General features: G+C 41.6%; 1 protein-coding gene across 2 annotated transcripts; it reads left to right on the top strand.

Annotated features, from left to right (window-relative positions):
• Window positions 1–7113: 7113 nt before the first annotated feature.
• Window positions 7114–15296, top strand: nkiras2 (NFKB inhibitor interacting Ras-like 2). Of its 2 annotated transcripts, none has more exons than XM_072248613.1 (4): window positions 7114–7223; window positions 9607–9744; window positions 12350–12591; window positions 14919–15296. In XM_072248613.1, the coding sequence occupies exons 2-4, from the start codon at window positions 9651–9653 to the stop codon at window positions 15153–15155; spliced, it is 573 nt and encodes a 190-aa protein (XP_072104714.1). In that variant the 5' UTR covers window positions 7114–7223; window positions 9607–9650; the 3' UTR covers window positions 15156–15296. The 2 variants fall into 2 exon arrangements, with proteins under 2 accessions (XP_072104714.1, XP_072104715.1); XM_072248614.1 differs by having other exon boundaries at window positions 7128–7151.
• Window positions 15297–15549: the final 253 nt, after the last annotated feature.

The raw sequence follows: 15549 nt of genomic DNA, 5'->3' as shown, positions 1-15549 counted from the left end.
AAAAAAGTGAGGTAGTGTCCAAGGGTTCGATGTCCATTTAGGAAACAGATGGCAGAGGGGAAGAAGCTGTTCCTGAATCACTGACTGTGTGTCTTCAGGCTTCTGTACCTCTTACCTGATGGTAACAGTGAGAAAAGGGCATGCTCTGGGTGCTGGAGGTCCTTAATAATGAACGCTGCCTTTCTGAGACACCACTCCCTGAAGATGTCCTGGGTACTTTGTAGACTGGTACCCAAGATGGAGCTGACTAGATTTACAACCCTCTGCAGCTTCTTTCGGTCCTGTGCAATAGCCCCTCCATACCAGACAGTGATGCAGCCTGTCAGAATGCTCTCCATGATACAGCTATATAAGTTTTTGAGTGTATTTTTTGACATGACAAATCTCTTCAAACTCCTAATGAAGTATGGTCGCTGTCTTGCCTTCTTTATAACTGCATTGATATGTTGGGACCAGGTTAGCTCCTCAGAGATCTTGATACCCAGGAACTTGAAACTGCTCACTCTCTCCACTTCTGATCCCTCTATGAGGATTGGTATGTGTTCCTTCGTCTTACCCTTCCTGAAGTCCACAATTAGCTCTTTCGTCTTATTGACGTTGAGTGCCAGGTTGTTGCTGCAACACCACTCCACTAGTTGGCATATCTCACTCCTGTACGCCCTCTTGTCACCACCTGAGATTCTATCAACAATGGTTGTATTATAGATGGTATTTGAGCTACACAGTCACGTGTATAGAGAGAGTAGAGCAGTGGGCTAAGCACATACCCCTGAGGTGCACCAGTGTTGATCATCAGCGAGGAGGATATGTCATTACCAATACACACAGACTGTGGTCTTCCAGTTAGGAAGTTGAGGATCCAATTGCAGATGGAGGTACAGAGGCCCAGGTTCTGCAACTTCTCAGTCAGGATTGTGGGAATGATGGTATTAAATGCTGAGCTATAGTCGATGAACAGCATCCTGATGTAGGTAACACACATCAAGGTTGCTGGTGAACGCAGCAGGCCAGGCAGCATCTCTAGGAAGAGGTACAGTCGATGTTTCGGGCCGAGACCCTTGTCCTGACATAGGTGTTTGTATTGTCCAGGTGGTCTAAAGCCATGTGAAGAGCCATTGAGATTGCATCTGCCATTGACCTACTGTCGATGTGAGTGCTACCGGGCGATAGTCATTAAGGCAGCTCTCATTATTCTTCTTAGGCACTGGTATAATTGTTGTCTTTTTGAAGCAAGTGGGAACTTCTACCCGTAGCAGTGAGGGGTTGAAAATGTTCTTGAAATCTCCTGCCAGTTGGTTGGCACAAGTTTTCAGAGCCTTACCAGGTACTCCATCAGGACCTTCTGCCTTGTGAGGGTTCACCCTCTTTTTGCGACGGATGACTCATTTGTTTGCAACACATTGGTATGTCTTTTTAGCTTATAGGAATTGTTTCTGTGTTTTGAAATCCTTTGTGTTTTAGAAATTGTTTGTAATTTGGAAATCTTTTATAAGATAGAAAACCACTGTGTGTTTTAAATGTGTTTTACGAATTTTGTCTGGATTTCAATGTGTATCACTAAAAGTCAATGGACTGTATTTAAACTTCTTTGTTAGCTGGAAGTATCTCCTCCTTGGTAGGGAGGGGAAAATCACTGTTTAAATAAGGGGCATTGTAAACTCGCCATGGAGGATTAACAGGGAAGTGATCTAGCCTTTGAAGAGTAGATGGCTATAGTATAACCTCCCTTTAGTGACTGTGCCTGTCGCTATCTATGTCGGATAAGGCTTGTTTGAGTTTAGTACCTTGCGGAGAGCAAACCCAATAGCATCACAATGGGTGAGCTGGGGGGAACCACATGGTGAGAGCAAGAACATGCAAATTCATAAGGAAAACACCGAAGGATAGGATTGCACCTGGGTTGTAGAGCTTTTCTCTTTCCCTTTGATACACTACCTGCAGTGCTGTTGTAAAATAGCCGTCACAAGATTTTAACCTGGTTTATAAGCCAAGATTAACCTTGATGCAAGAAATTGGAAAATTGTTTCATGAAATGTTTTTTCGGAGTAACATCTCAGGACTTTTGGATGAAACTTTAAACTGAGGATGTGTCAGACTCAGAATAACATGGAAGATCCCAAAGTACTTTCTTGAAGTACCCCTTAATTATCTCCTTTATTCTCACAATTATTTATCCCACAAACAAACTCACAATAGTATTTTAGTTATGTAGTCAGTATCACTAGGTTGCATCATGCGAACTTCTTTTTCACACATTGGCTGCCGCACTTCCTTCATTAGAACAGCATCTAATCTTCAAATGAGCATCAATGAGTGTGAAGCTCTTTGGGATCGTCAGAGATAATGAAGGCATTGGAAAATGAAAGGTCTTTTAAAGTTATCAATGATCTCATGTTCCAGAGGAAATAAAATGAATCCACAGGATTCTTAAATTTGTGGAGAGTGAACAAGGGTTAAATTTCAGGTTGATAAGCTTCCCACAGAATCAGTGTGACGAGAGACTTATGACCTAAAGCACATTCTGTTTCTCTCAAAGCCAAAGTCAAATTTATTGTATCTGCTCAAATGCTTGATGCACAGCTACAAGAGAGCCTTTAGATCAGGAGACAGGAAGGGATTGAAACATGTGCAGAGGAAGCTAAAGGAGAAGATCAAGGTGGCTAAAGAGGAACACAGGAGAGAGCTGGAGAACAAGCTCGGGGAGAGTAGCCCACGGAAGGTGTGGAGAGGCATGAAGAACATCACTGGCTTTAATCAGCCTGCCTTAGAGCCTCGGAATGGGCCAATGAGCTAAACCAATACTTCAATAGGTTTGACAATTGCCCTCCTGTTCATACCCCCCCCCAAGCACACCAGTCTATGTGCTGAGGCACCCAATGCTCCCTCAGCACCAATCCCTCCCCTCCTCCCTCCCTCTTCCAGTTCAACACATGGATGAACAACACAGGCTACCACTGTCTACATCCCCTCCTTGCCCTGCAGCTACCATCCACACCCCCACATACCAACTGCTGTCATCCCGATCCTCACCTCCCCCAGCCCCACGTACCACCAACTGCCCAGTCATCATGGACTCACCTTCACTACTGAGCAGGTGAGAAGGGCTCTGGGGAAATTCAGACATGGCAAAGCATTGGGACCGGATGGTGTGAACCCCAAGGACCTGAAGGAGTGTGCTGAGCAGCTGTGTGGAATTCTCCAGCGCATTTTCAATCTGAATCTCAGCTTGGAAAGGGTGCCAGCCGTGTGGAAAACATCATGTATGGTCCCGGTACCCCAAGAGGGCCAACTGAAAGTCTTGAATGAGTACTGTCCAGTGGCCCTGACCTCACACATCATGAAGACCCTAGAGAGGCTGGTCCTGGCTCACCTCCGACCCCCGGTCAGATCAGCCCTCGATCCCCTGCGGTTTGCCCACCCGGAGCACATTGGAGTCGATGATGCTGTCATCTACCTGCTGAGCAGAGCCTACTGCCATTTGGATAAGCAGGGCAGCACTGTGACGATCTGTTTTTTTTTGTTTTTCTAGTGCCTTCAATACCATACAGCCCTCATTGCTGGGGGAAATCTCCTGAGGAGACTGAGGTCCTTTGGAGTACTCAGGCCTCTCCTTCACATGTTCTACCAGTCTGTCGTCACCTGTACAATCTTCTATGCGGTGGTGTACTGGGGCAATGGCATCAACACAGGCAATGCCAACAGGCTCAATAAACTGATTAGAAAGGCTGGCTCTGTTATAGGAGTCAAACTGGACACACTGGAAGCTGTGGTAGAACAAAGGACCCTGTGGAAAATCCTGGCAATTCTGGACAATGTTTCTCACCCTCTGTATGCCACGTTGGCTGAACAGTGGAGCACTTTCAGTAATAGACTAAGACAACTGCGCTGCTCCAAAGAGTGTTATATAAGGTCATTCTTAACCTCGACCATTTAGATTATGAGAACACTCAGTCCTCGTTTATTGTCATTTAGAAATGCATGCATGCATTAAGAAATGATACAATGTTCCTCCAGAGTGATATCACAAAAAAACAGGACAAACCAAAGACTAACACTGACAGAACCATATAATTATAACATATAGTTATAATATATAACTCTATAATGAGTCAACCTATAGCTGGGGAAGTGATAACCCCCCCTCCTGTTAGACTGTTTTTATCCTCCGTTTACCAGAGCTGTGTTTAAGCTCTGTTTATCACACCCTGCTATCGTGGACACCCTGTGCAATATCACCATCACTTCTTATCTGGACGATGTGAATGTGCAGCCATTTATAGTATGACGGTAATTCTTGCACTACCATCTTATCAGTGTGAACTTGTAAATCTTTTAAATCTTGTAGTCTTTGACTTGTAAATCTTGTAATCTTTGACTTGTAAATCTCGTATATCTTATTTTTAAGGTAACTTATTTTTTATTCTTCCTTATTCTCTTCTAATATTTATATATCTGTGCACTTGTGATGCTACTGTGACAGTGCAATTTCCTTTGGGATCAATAAAGTATCTATCTATCTATATGACAGCTGCAATGAAAAACATACTTACAGTAGTATCATAGGTACACAACATCATATAAGCAGCATTTACAAGAATAACATAAATTATACACAACTCGCCACACATAGGCAGGAACTGGATATTGATTGTGGATGATCAGCCATGATCACAGTGAATGGCAGTGCTGGCTCGAAGGGCCGAATGGCCTACTCTTGCACCTATTGTCTATTGTCATAGAATGTAGAACAGTGCCACGCATAAACAGCCCCTTTGGCCCACGAGGTCTGCACTGAACACGATGAATATGCCTCCACTCACTGCATATTCATGAGTCCATCTAAAAACCTCTTGAATGGCATTATTGTATCGATTTTCACCACTATCCTGTTCCATCCAGGCATTTACCACTCACTGTGTAAAAAAACTTGCCCTGCACATCTCCTTTAAACTTTGCCCCTCACACACTAAATGCGTGTCCTCTAGTTTTTGACTCTTCTACCATGAGAAAAAGATTCTGACTATCTATGTCTTCTATAATTTTCTAATCTTCTATCAGGTCTCTCCTGAGTCTCTGACATTACAGAGAAAACAACCCAGGTTTGTCCAACCTCTCCTTATAGCACATATCCTCTAAGCCAGGCATCATTCTGGGAAACAACTTCTGCACCCTATGCAAGGCTTCCACATCTTTCTTGAAATTGGACAATATGTATTGCACACAATAATCCAAGTGTACCTTAAACTGGAGGGGAGGAGAAGATGGCGGCACAACGCGGCGCGTGCGGCTGCTCTGAATTGATATCGTATTTGTTAAGTAGGGGCCATGCACAATCCTGATTTGATGGAGACGGACATGAGAAGCACGGAGGAACATCTGGAGAAACTTCTGAAATACTTTATACTTGAATTACTTTATAATTGTTGTCAAACAATTGGTACTAGAACATACAATCATCACAGCAATATTTGATTCTGCGCTTCCCACTCCCTGGATTACAAATATTAAATATTAAAAATAGTAAACATCAGTAAATATTAAAAATTTAAATTATAAATCATAAATAGAAAATAGAAAAATGGAAAGTAAGGTAGTGCAAAAAAACCGAGAGGCAGGTCCGGATATTTGGAGGGCACGGCCCAGATCGGGGTCAGGATCCGTTTAGCCATCTTATCACAGTTGGAAAGAGGCTGTTCCCAAATCTGGCTGTACGAGTCTTCAAGCTCCTGAGCCTTCTCCCGGAGGGAAGAGGGATGAAAAGTGTTTTGGCTGGGTGGGTCGTGTCACTGCTTCGCTGCCACTGCTACTGTGCGATCGAGAATCTCCGGAGGGGAAGGCCACAAATCCTCGGCTTTGCCTATTGCCAGGGCCAGGGTCGAAGCGCTCGGCAGAGATGGTGCACGGTGCTCGGTGTCGGAGGGCTGGTCGGAGGCTCGAAGTTTTCGGACCGACTCAGAGTCGGACTGTGGTCGGGTGCTTCCAGGATGCTGCATCGGCAAGTTTGCGGCGCTGGAAGCTCATGGCAGGGAGAGTTTCTCCCTTCAACCATCTGCGTGAGATGATGGGACTTTCGACAGACCTTGAGACTTTTTTTTACCGTGCCCATGGTCTGTTCTTTATCAAATTATGGTATTGCTTTGCACTGTTGTAACTATATGTTATAATTATGTGGTTTTTGTCAGTTTTTTTTAGTCTTGGTTTGTCTTGTGTTTCTGTGATATCATTCTGGAGGAACAAATTGCATCATTTCTTAATGCATGTATTACTAAATGACAATAAGAGAGGACTACGTGTCCTCATAATCTAAAAAAAAATTAAGAAGGACAAGCAACACACATCAAAGTTGCTGGTGAACGCAGCAGGCCAGGCAGCATCTGTAGGAAGAGGTGCAGTCGACGTTTCAGGCCGAGACCCTTCGTCAGGACTAACTGAAGGAAGAGTGAGTAAGAGAATCGTTGCAAAGAGCAACTTTGATGTGTGTTGCTTGAATTTCCAGCATCTGCAGAATTCCTCGTGTTTGCATTAAGAAGGCAATATCATTATTAAAGACTCTCACCATCCAGGACTTGCCCTCTTCTCATTACAACAATTAGGGAGGAGGTACAGGAACCTGAAAACACACGGTCAATGTTTTAGGAACAGTTGCTTCCCCGCACACCCCCCCCCCCGCCCCCGCCAACCCGCCATCAGTTTTCAAAATGGTCCATAAACCTTGAACACTACACCATTAGTCGTCTTTCACACGATTTATTTATTTTTGTAACTTACAGTAATTTTTATGCCTCCCACTATGCTGCTGCTATACAACAACGAATTTCACGACATAAGTCAGTGATAATCAACCTAATTCTGAATCCTTACTCTTGTACTCAATGCCCCGACCGCATGTTGGTTATTTTTCCTAGTAAATCTCGCTTTAAAATCTGCATTGTTTTAGTTGTGTGCCAAATGCATCTGGGGAGATCGGATAATGGGCAAATTCAATTGAGAAGATTTTGTTGACACGGTCAACGACGTGAGAAGCTCTTGCTTTCTGTAGGTTGAGAGATGGAGGACTGAGATCTCCTCCGGGCCTGTGGGGGGCGCAGTGGTGAGCCGAGAGACGGGGATGAGGTAACGCTTGTCCGGCCTGGTGCAGGAAGAGATCGCGGGTCAGTCCGGCGCTGGGGGGAAGATTTGCTCTTTTACTAACAAACCTGTCATTAAGACAGCGATTAATTGAGGTAACATTAAAGTGGTGTCCGTCCCTTTAAAAAAATAAAGCAAATGTTTTCCAGAAAAAAAATTAAATGAAATAAGTGGTTTCAATTTAACAGAGTTGTTGCCTTAATGCTAATTGTGTTGATTCATATCAGCCTGTTAATATTGATATTATTATCGTACAACGTTCCATGTTAAACTCATTAACGTTTTCGACTCTGTGCTTAAATGGTGCGGGGTTTTGTTTTTATGTTGTAGAGATTCTGCATTTCTTATCGAGTTATTCTTGTGTAGATTTGTTGATGGTTTGAGTTTTCATGCATGATAAATGGCTGTTAATTTTTTCCACTAGGATTGTGTAGTTTCTGGATGGTCCATTTTCTATTTATGTGCAGATTGTATCATATACTTGCTTGCTGTTACTTAGGTAAAATGGCCTTCATTTCCATTTACCTGGCTTGTAAACAGAGAAGGGTGTAGTTGGAATTTGAAAAGCTTTTTAAAATAAAATATTCACTCAGTTATGTGTTGAATTTACATCACAATGTTCTAGGTGGCTGCATTTCATACTGCAACGTTTTCTGTGGTGATTTCAAACTTCTGGATTTCATCTTTGTAACAGTTTGTCAAGGTGTTCACACTCTTTCACTTCCCCCCACCCCCCAACCATGATCACACTGCTTTATTGCAGGATATTGAATGAATATATTATGCGGTTAATACACCTATGTATAACTATTCTGTCAAAGTCCACTTAATTTGTCTTAGTACAAAGAAAATGTCAGAGAAAATCACCCTTCCTGAGAAGGGGGAAAGCGCAGCTCTATTGTGCTGGCCTTTCAGAACCTCAGTCTGACTCCTGGCCTGTTCTTTGAATCAGATTACCAATTGAAAGAGAAGGACGGGTTCCATTGCATACAACTGCATTTTAAAGAGTAAATATTATATATAGATTTACACATCCTAATGATTTCCATATTTGTCAAAGGAGTTCTGATATAGCAATTCTTAACCAATTATCTTCACTGAAGTGACCCATGTGTGAACTTTATAGTGTGTTCCTCTCATGAGAACAAAATATTATTTATGTGTCCTCGTAATTTTCATGCAAGGTGACTGAGAAGCTTTAGTTCTCTTTTCAGTGTTTGCACTGTTTATAAAGTTTGCCAATTCACTCTGTTTTATGGAAGTTCTGTGCATATTGTCACATGTCATTCATTATTTTTATTCTGTATTTTTTGTAAAATATGTCCATTCCCTTCAGTTGATATTTCAATTCATTCATATTACCAGCTCTAGTTCCTTATCTAAGTATTGAACCACGGTTATGATTGAATTATGTCTCTTGACACAGAGAAGTTGGGTAAACCTCATTTTTGGCCCGGGCTTGTATGTGAGGAGAAAACAAGATGTAGCTGAGCAAAATGAGGCTTGGTCGAAAATTAGTTTTAAAAAAAGTTTTTAAAAAAGAAATCTGATATAAAAGTAAATTTATGAAACATTACATAAACGATAATAAGCTTTTGTTTAATGGAATATGATTGGTCCATTGTAATCATGTGTTTAGGATCACGTGATTGCTGGTGAGCATCTACACCTGTTGAGGTTAAAGCAGTTTGTTTTTAACCAAAGGAACCTTGATAATCTAACAGGGAGGGATGTGTCTCTTCCATTGAGACAGACAAACAACAGCTTTCCCTATCATTTCTACTCTTTCCCACCCACCCTCAGGTAACTCACTGTACTTAATTGTTAGTCTTCAGACTTGCTCATTTTCCAATACTGCAGATAGAAGTTTGAGTCTTTCTGTTAAACTGCCTGGAGGTGAGACTCTCTGGTCTGCTGATAAACAGTAGAGATCTGGACCATGCCATTTAGTAAATCCAATCAACTAACTGACACGATTCAGATAACCACTTGTCATGCTGAGTCTGAAAAATCATTTAAAATACCCAGCTGGATTTTGCCTGTTTATGCATGTCCTGTTTAACTGAACATTTCCAACATTAGTAGTTTTCTTTCTACTTGCCTCTTAGTCATGTAGAATTACCCCAAACATAAGGAGTCCATTCAGCCCATTGTGCCTTTGTCAGGTCTTCAAAAGTACTACCCACTATCCTTGTGTCCTGTTCTTTGTTCTTTACTAAATAGTTTTTTTTTTACTTATTTGAAGGATATATCCTCTAATGTAAAAAAAATCAGTATTGAATATACATCTACCTTTCCAAGAAATGTCTTCTAGATCATAATGTTAAGAATTTGCTATTTAAGTAGTAATGCTGATACAAGTTCTGGTAACTGCTTGCAAGAGGGGAGTCTATGAATGAACTAGGTACTTGAAATCTATTTCTGTGCATTGGTTTTCTGTGCTGAATTGCTTACAGTTTTTCCCCCTTGTCTCGTTAGTGCCCAGATCTCTGTGCCACTCTTGGCAGTTCCAGGAGAGTGACATGGGGAAGAGTTGTAAAGTGGTGGTGTGTGGGTTGGCATCTGTCGGAAAAACTGCCATTTTGGAACAGCTACTGTATGGAAACCATGCTGTTGGTAAGTGTAAAGGCAAAAGATTTTTAGGAAGATCAGCTGTATTTACACCCTTACATTCCCAGCTGTGAGGTGAGAAGTTTTAGTTGTGTGGTTATCAACTTGAGGAGTGAAGCGAGTGGTGGAGGATGGGCAATGGGTGTGGACGATAGCCAGGACAGGGGTTTTTGGTGGAGGGGAAAGGTTTCTTCAGGAAATGGGGACACAAAAGACTACAGATGCTGGAATCTAGAGCAGGAAACTGTTGGACTTGATAATTGTGTCAGACAGCTTCTGTAGAGGGAAGTGGCCAGTCCAAATGAAGGATCTTGACCCAAAACATTGATTATCGATTTCTCTGCACAGATGCTGTCTGACCCACTGAGTTCCTCGAGCAGTTTGTTTTTTTTTGCTTCAGGAATTGGGGAGCTGTTTTATATAAATTTGCTTTTAAACAAAAAAAAAGTTACTAGATTGCTTTGGGAACAACATTTGGGTCTCCAAGGCACAATGTAACAAGTTCAGTAATAAGATTAATTTTTATTACTTTGTGTGTGACACATGAAAAATAAGATTGGAATTTAACCATTGAGCTCTGTCTGTAATAAGATTGCCTCTAATCATTGCCTCAATGGCACAGTTGGTTCTGTTGTTGAGTCCTAAGTGCCCTCTAAGCTACTCAGATCAAGCAGCAGTCATTGCAAAATTAAAATAAACTACCGATGCTGCAAATCTGAAATAAAAGCAGTAGGCCAGGCATCATTTGTGAAGAGTGAAGCAAAATTAATGTTGTGGTGGATGACCTTTAATCTGATGAAGTGTCTTTAACGCTAAACATAAACAGTATCTGACTTCTGAGTGTTTCCAGTGTTCTCTGAGTTTACTGGCTGTGGATGACAACACTTTAACTTTAAAAAAAAATGGAAATACTCAGCAGGAAATCCATATATTAGGATCTGAGTTTTGAAGAATCATCTTAAGTTACTAGTTTTCTTTAAGCTTGTGCATATTGATGTGTGCATCTTAAGCATTTAATAGATTAATTTTCATTCCTGTTTGATACTTCACATCAGAGAGTAACAGCCCAAAATCTAAGGCTACTATTTCAGTGCCACAAAAATGCATTATAAAAGGTACAAGGAAAAGTATGGAGTAATCCAAGTGTTTCAACCAACAGATTATCTATTTGTTAACCTAATTATTGTTTATGGGGCCTTACTCTGTAACAATTAGTTTGCATTACAATCGTGACCACATTCTGGCACTATGTTATAGATTGTGGTAGATATACTAAAATCTGGTATGTGATTTTAGAACATGCATTACGAACATTGATTTCAGTAATATGATGCATTATACATCTTACATAGAAGTGGAAATTGACCAGAGAGCCCCTTGGGCTCACACAGTTATTCAGTAAGCTTGTGTCTGAGTACCTAGCTCAATGAATGTACTTTCCCATCCTACTCCATATCCCCTAATTTCAACAAGTGTAGAGTATTAATTCTAGTCTTAATCTTTCAGTGACAATGCGCCTGATATTCTGAGGTAAAGGTTTTAAAATTCAAAGTAAATTTTATTATCAAAGTACATATATGTCACCCGATACAACCCGAGATTTATTTCTTGTGGGCATACTCAACAAATCTATAGAATACTAACAAAGCCAATGAAAGACCACCCAACTAGGGTGTTCAGCCAGAGTGCAGCAAACAACAAACTGCAAATACAAAAAGAGGGGGGAAAAAAGGCATCCGTTAATCTTGCGAGATCATGGATCTGCGCCTGGAAAGTCTTCACTCTCCAGGGCGCAGGCCTGGGCAAGGTTGTATGGAAGACCAGCAGTTGCCCATGCTGCAAGTCTCCCCTCTCCACGACACCAGTGTCGTCCAAGGGAAGGGCATTAGGACCCATACAGCTTGGCACCAGTGTCGTCGCAGAGCAATGTGTGATTAAGTGCCTTGCTCAAGGACACAACACGTTCCCTCGGCTGGGGCTCGAACTCACGACCTTCAGGTAGCTAGTCCAATGCCTTAACCACTTGGCCACGTGCCCACACAAAAGAGGAAACAACGATAATAAATATTGAGAACATGAGATGAAGAGTCTTTGAAAGTGAGTCCATTGGTTGTGGGAACAGTTCAATGATAGGGTGGGTGAAATTATCCCCTTAGGTTCAAGACTCTGATGGTTGAGGGGTAGTGACTGTACTTGATCCTGGTAGTGTGAGTCTTGCGACTCTTGTACCTTCTTCCTGATGGCAGCAGAGAGCACGGCCTAGGTGGTGCGGTTCCTGATGATGGATGCTGCTTTCCTGCGACAGCGCTCCATGTAGACTTGCTCAATGGTTGGGAGGGCTTTAAAACATTTCCTAATCTCTAAGTGATGAATGTTTCATTAACTTAGTTGCAACTACTTATGATCTCAACCTGAAAGACTTTATTCCATTTTTTTTAAATAGAGTCAGCTTTACAGCACAGGAAAGTGTCCTTTGCTGACTTCATCCATACTGACCATGTTCTGTACAACAGAAGTGTGGTTGTCAGCCTTACTGGATAAGGCTATTTCTTTGGTTGGCTCTAATGTTATCAAGACATTCAACAAAATGTTATTTCTCCTCTCCCAAAAGGTTCTGAGACAAATGAAACCTTGGAAGATATTTATGTTGGTTCTATAGAGACAGACCGCGGTGTCCGGGAACAAGTCCGTTTTTACGACACCAAAGGCCTGAGAGAAGGCACTGAGCTGCCCAAGCACTACTATTCCTTTGCTGATGGGTTTGTGCTGGTATACAGCATAGACAGCCGTGAATCCTTCAAGCGGGTCGAAGCTCTGAAAAAGGAAATTGACAGATCTCGCGATAAGAAAGAGGTACTGGAATGAACTCTGTTCTGTGATCATGCACCAAAACATTTCAGTGTTTTATTTGTGTCGAACTCATAATGCTTGTGTATTGTTTTCAGTTAATTCTTGATATTGCCTGTAAGCTTCAATGTATTTTTGAATTTAAAATGCTAAATTGATAAAATTTTAGTTTACAACAAGAAAGAATATGATTTTTGCCAGCATCAGGGACACCTTAATATTGGAAGAATAGCCATTCCACCTATTAGATTGTTGCAAGAATAGTAAATATTGGATGGAACCACACCTTTACAATCTGTTCTGAACACCATCTAGACCATTGAAAGTTCCCAAGAGAGAGTCATGCATCAAAATTACTTTATTGTCAAAGAATAAAGGTACATCTAGAGCAGGGTTAATGAGCATAGCAGTTTCTTGACAATCATGTGCTGTCTAAGCCTACTGGAAACTTGCTTCAAATGCTCTGTATATCAAATATGGAAAGATTATATAGACTGGAATATAGCATATACTCAAGCTGTAGTCTCACCAGGATTCTCTATAATTGCAACAAACTGTCTCCACTCTTTTCGCTTCTAAACTCTTTAGGACTGATAAATGCAAGCATTTGCATTATGCTTGATAAGCAGCACAGTACAGAGGCTACATAAACTAACCACTTCAGTACTAACACTATTTACAGCTTCAGCTGTAAGATCCGGATTCAATTCCCACTGTTATCTGTAAGAAGTTTCTCTGTTCTCCCCGTGATTGGATGGGTTTCTTCCGGGTCCTCTGGTTTCCTCTGTTACGTACCCTGTAACTGGGTTGCCAAACCAGCAGAAATGGACCACTAGTTGGAGTCTGGATTACTGGAAGCTAATAAAGTTTTATTAAAGAAATAAGTAACACAGTACTCTAATTGTACGGATATAAATGCAACAGGTTAGCAATGATAAAACACACATGTACACAGAACTAGGGTAATAGGAATCAATCAAGCTCTATCGCAGTCTAGGGGTAAAATGATCAGTCTCAAGTGACGCAGAGTTCAGTTCAGCTTAGTACAGTTCGCAGTAATCGCTGTTGTGCCGGTGGGGAGAGAGAATGCAAATTTGATTCAGCAGACCTTTGATGTTCACAGGTGGTTTCGGGCGGACCCTTTTATGTCTTCTGTGGTCACCGACTGTGACCCCTCCGTTCCGGATACGACCGTTCTTCCGCGGTGAACCCGGCATCCAGGCAAGGGCGGACACACACACCAGGTTCCCACCGATCATACCCTTTTCACCCTGTGTGTCTATGGTCGGTTCCCGCGAACCAGACCTCCAAACTCTCACCAACTTGTGGGGGCACACCGGTCTTCCAGGGTCTCATTATCTCGTGATCTCGTGGTGTGTGTTGTGCCTTAGTGAACCTGTGCTTTTTATCCCCCTGCTGGGGTATCGCCTGTCCATCAAACTTCAAACAGTTCAGGTTCAAAGCAACCGGTCTATCAATATTCTGAAATGTGTTTCTTTTCATTATCTCTCTCCTCTCTCATTAACATTTTGAACGTTTCTCCATTTGTCTCCCTTATCTCTCTCATCAGCATCAATCTTCTGATAACTTGGTTTTTCGTCACGCCTCTGATATGCCGAAGACATTTGGGTTAGGGTTGTGAGTTGAGGTCATGCTATGTTGGTGCTGGAAGTGTGACGTCACTTGCGGGCTGCCCAGCACATTCCTTGCTGGTTTGATTTGCCACAAACAACGCATTTTGCTGTATGTTTCATTTACAGTACATGTTAATTTTTAATCTTAGTATCCCTGCAGGACTGAGTGAGAAAAACACGAGTAAGTGGAAGGGCATGCATGTCCTCGTCAATGTTCACACGTACATATTTGCAAAGGGAGATTGGTGGTTAATGATCAAGGGCAAGAATCTTAATAAATTTCTCTCCATTTTAACACATTAGATCCCAAGACCAGTCCAAGCTGATTCCCTTCCTCTGACTTTTCTTTATTCTGAAAACAGTCACCCTGACTATTGCAGGGACAAGTTGCTTGCTGGCATCTTAACTAATGATGACACCATTAATTTTAGAGATCGGATAATTGGGTACAGATCAGAGTTAGTACGTGTGATTGTTGTGTGTCAGTTCAACACTGGGCAGTGTGCAATGTATGAGTTAAGGCAATAATAAATTGTATAATAAATTAAGGCAATAAAGCACTAGTAAATGAGTTAAGGCAATAACTATTGGAGCACATTTTGTATTTCACTTGGTCTTTAAAAATATAATTCTGTATACAGAGGTGTTTTGAAAGCTTTAGGTGTTGCATTTGAAATGAGTTATTTGCTCTTCTGGCAGGTGACCATTGTTATTCTGGGAAACAAGTGTGACCTTCAGGAAGAGCGACGTGTGGATTATGATGCCGTACAGCAATGGGCAAAGCTGGAGAAGGTTAAACTCTGGGAGGTGTCCGTGGCAGAGCGCAAGACTCTGATTGAGCCTTTCGTCCATCTGGCCAGCAAGATGACGCAACCTCAGAGCAAGTCCACCTTTCCCCTTAGTCGGAAAAAGGGGAGTGGTTCAATTGACACCTGATAACAAATGCAGAGATGCCATTGAAGTGCAATATTTTATTTCATTCCTGCAAAGTTTATATCATGAAGAGCTATTCTTATTTATGATCATGTTTTTTTCTTCACTCATGTAATAAATCTATTGAGCCTTATCAAAGCTAAATCTTAAAATATGATTGCGTTTGATTTGAAATGAAGTGACAAGTTACAAAATATTAGAGATTCTTTAAGAATCAAACAAGAGTCATCTGTACAAACAGGCATGCTAGAGTTTTGACTTCTTCATATAACATTTTTACTTGGGATAAAAGCAGAAAAAAAGCTGAAAATAATCAAGCCGTTCTTAAGTGGGAGGGTGAGCAGCCAGTGGTTGTGGGGCATATAGGTACCAATGACAGGTAGGAAGAGGGGCAAGG

This window comes from Mobula birostris, chromosome X, assembly GCF_030028105.1.
Source record: "Mobula birostris isolate sMobBir1 chromosome X, sMobBir1.hap1, whole genome shotgun sequence".
In the NCBI taxonomy this organism is placed as follows: domain Eukaryota; kingdom Metazoa; phylum Chordata; class Chondrichthyes; order Myliobatiformes; family Myliobatidae; genus Mobula; species Mobula birostris.
Note: the sequence above shows the minus strand (reverse complement) of the source record. Positions and strands in the feature narration are given on the sequence as shown.

What these genes read in the sequence shown, in the direction of transcription:
- nkiras2 (XM_072248613.1), top strand. Translation starts at nt 9,651, where the DNA reads ATGGGGAAGAGTTGTAAAGTGGTGGTGTGTGGGTTGGCATCTGTCGGA. An exon ending in GTATGGAAACCATGCTGTTG is followed by an intron (nt 9,745 to 12,349) that starts GTAAGTGTAAAG and finishes CTCTCCCAAAAG; the next exon opens with GTTCTGAGACAAATGAAACC. An exon ending in GATCTCGCGATAAGAAAGAG is followed by an intron (nt 12,592 to 14,918) that starts GTACTGGAATGA and finishes CTCTTCTGGCAG; the next exon opens with GTGACCATTGTTATTCTGGG.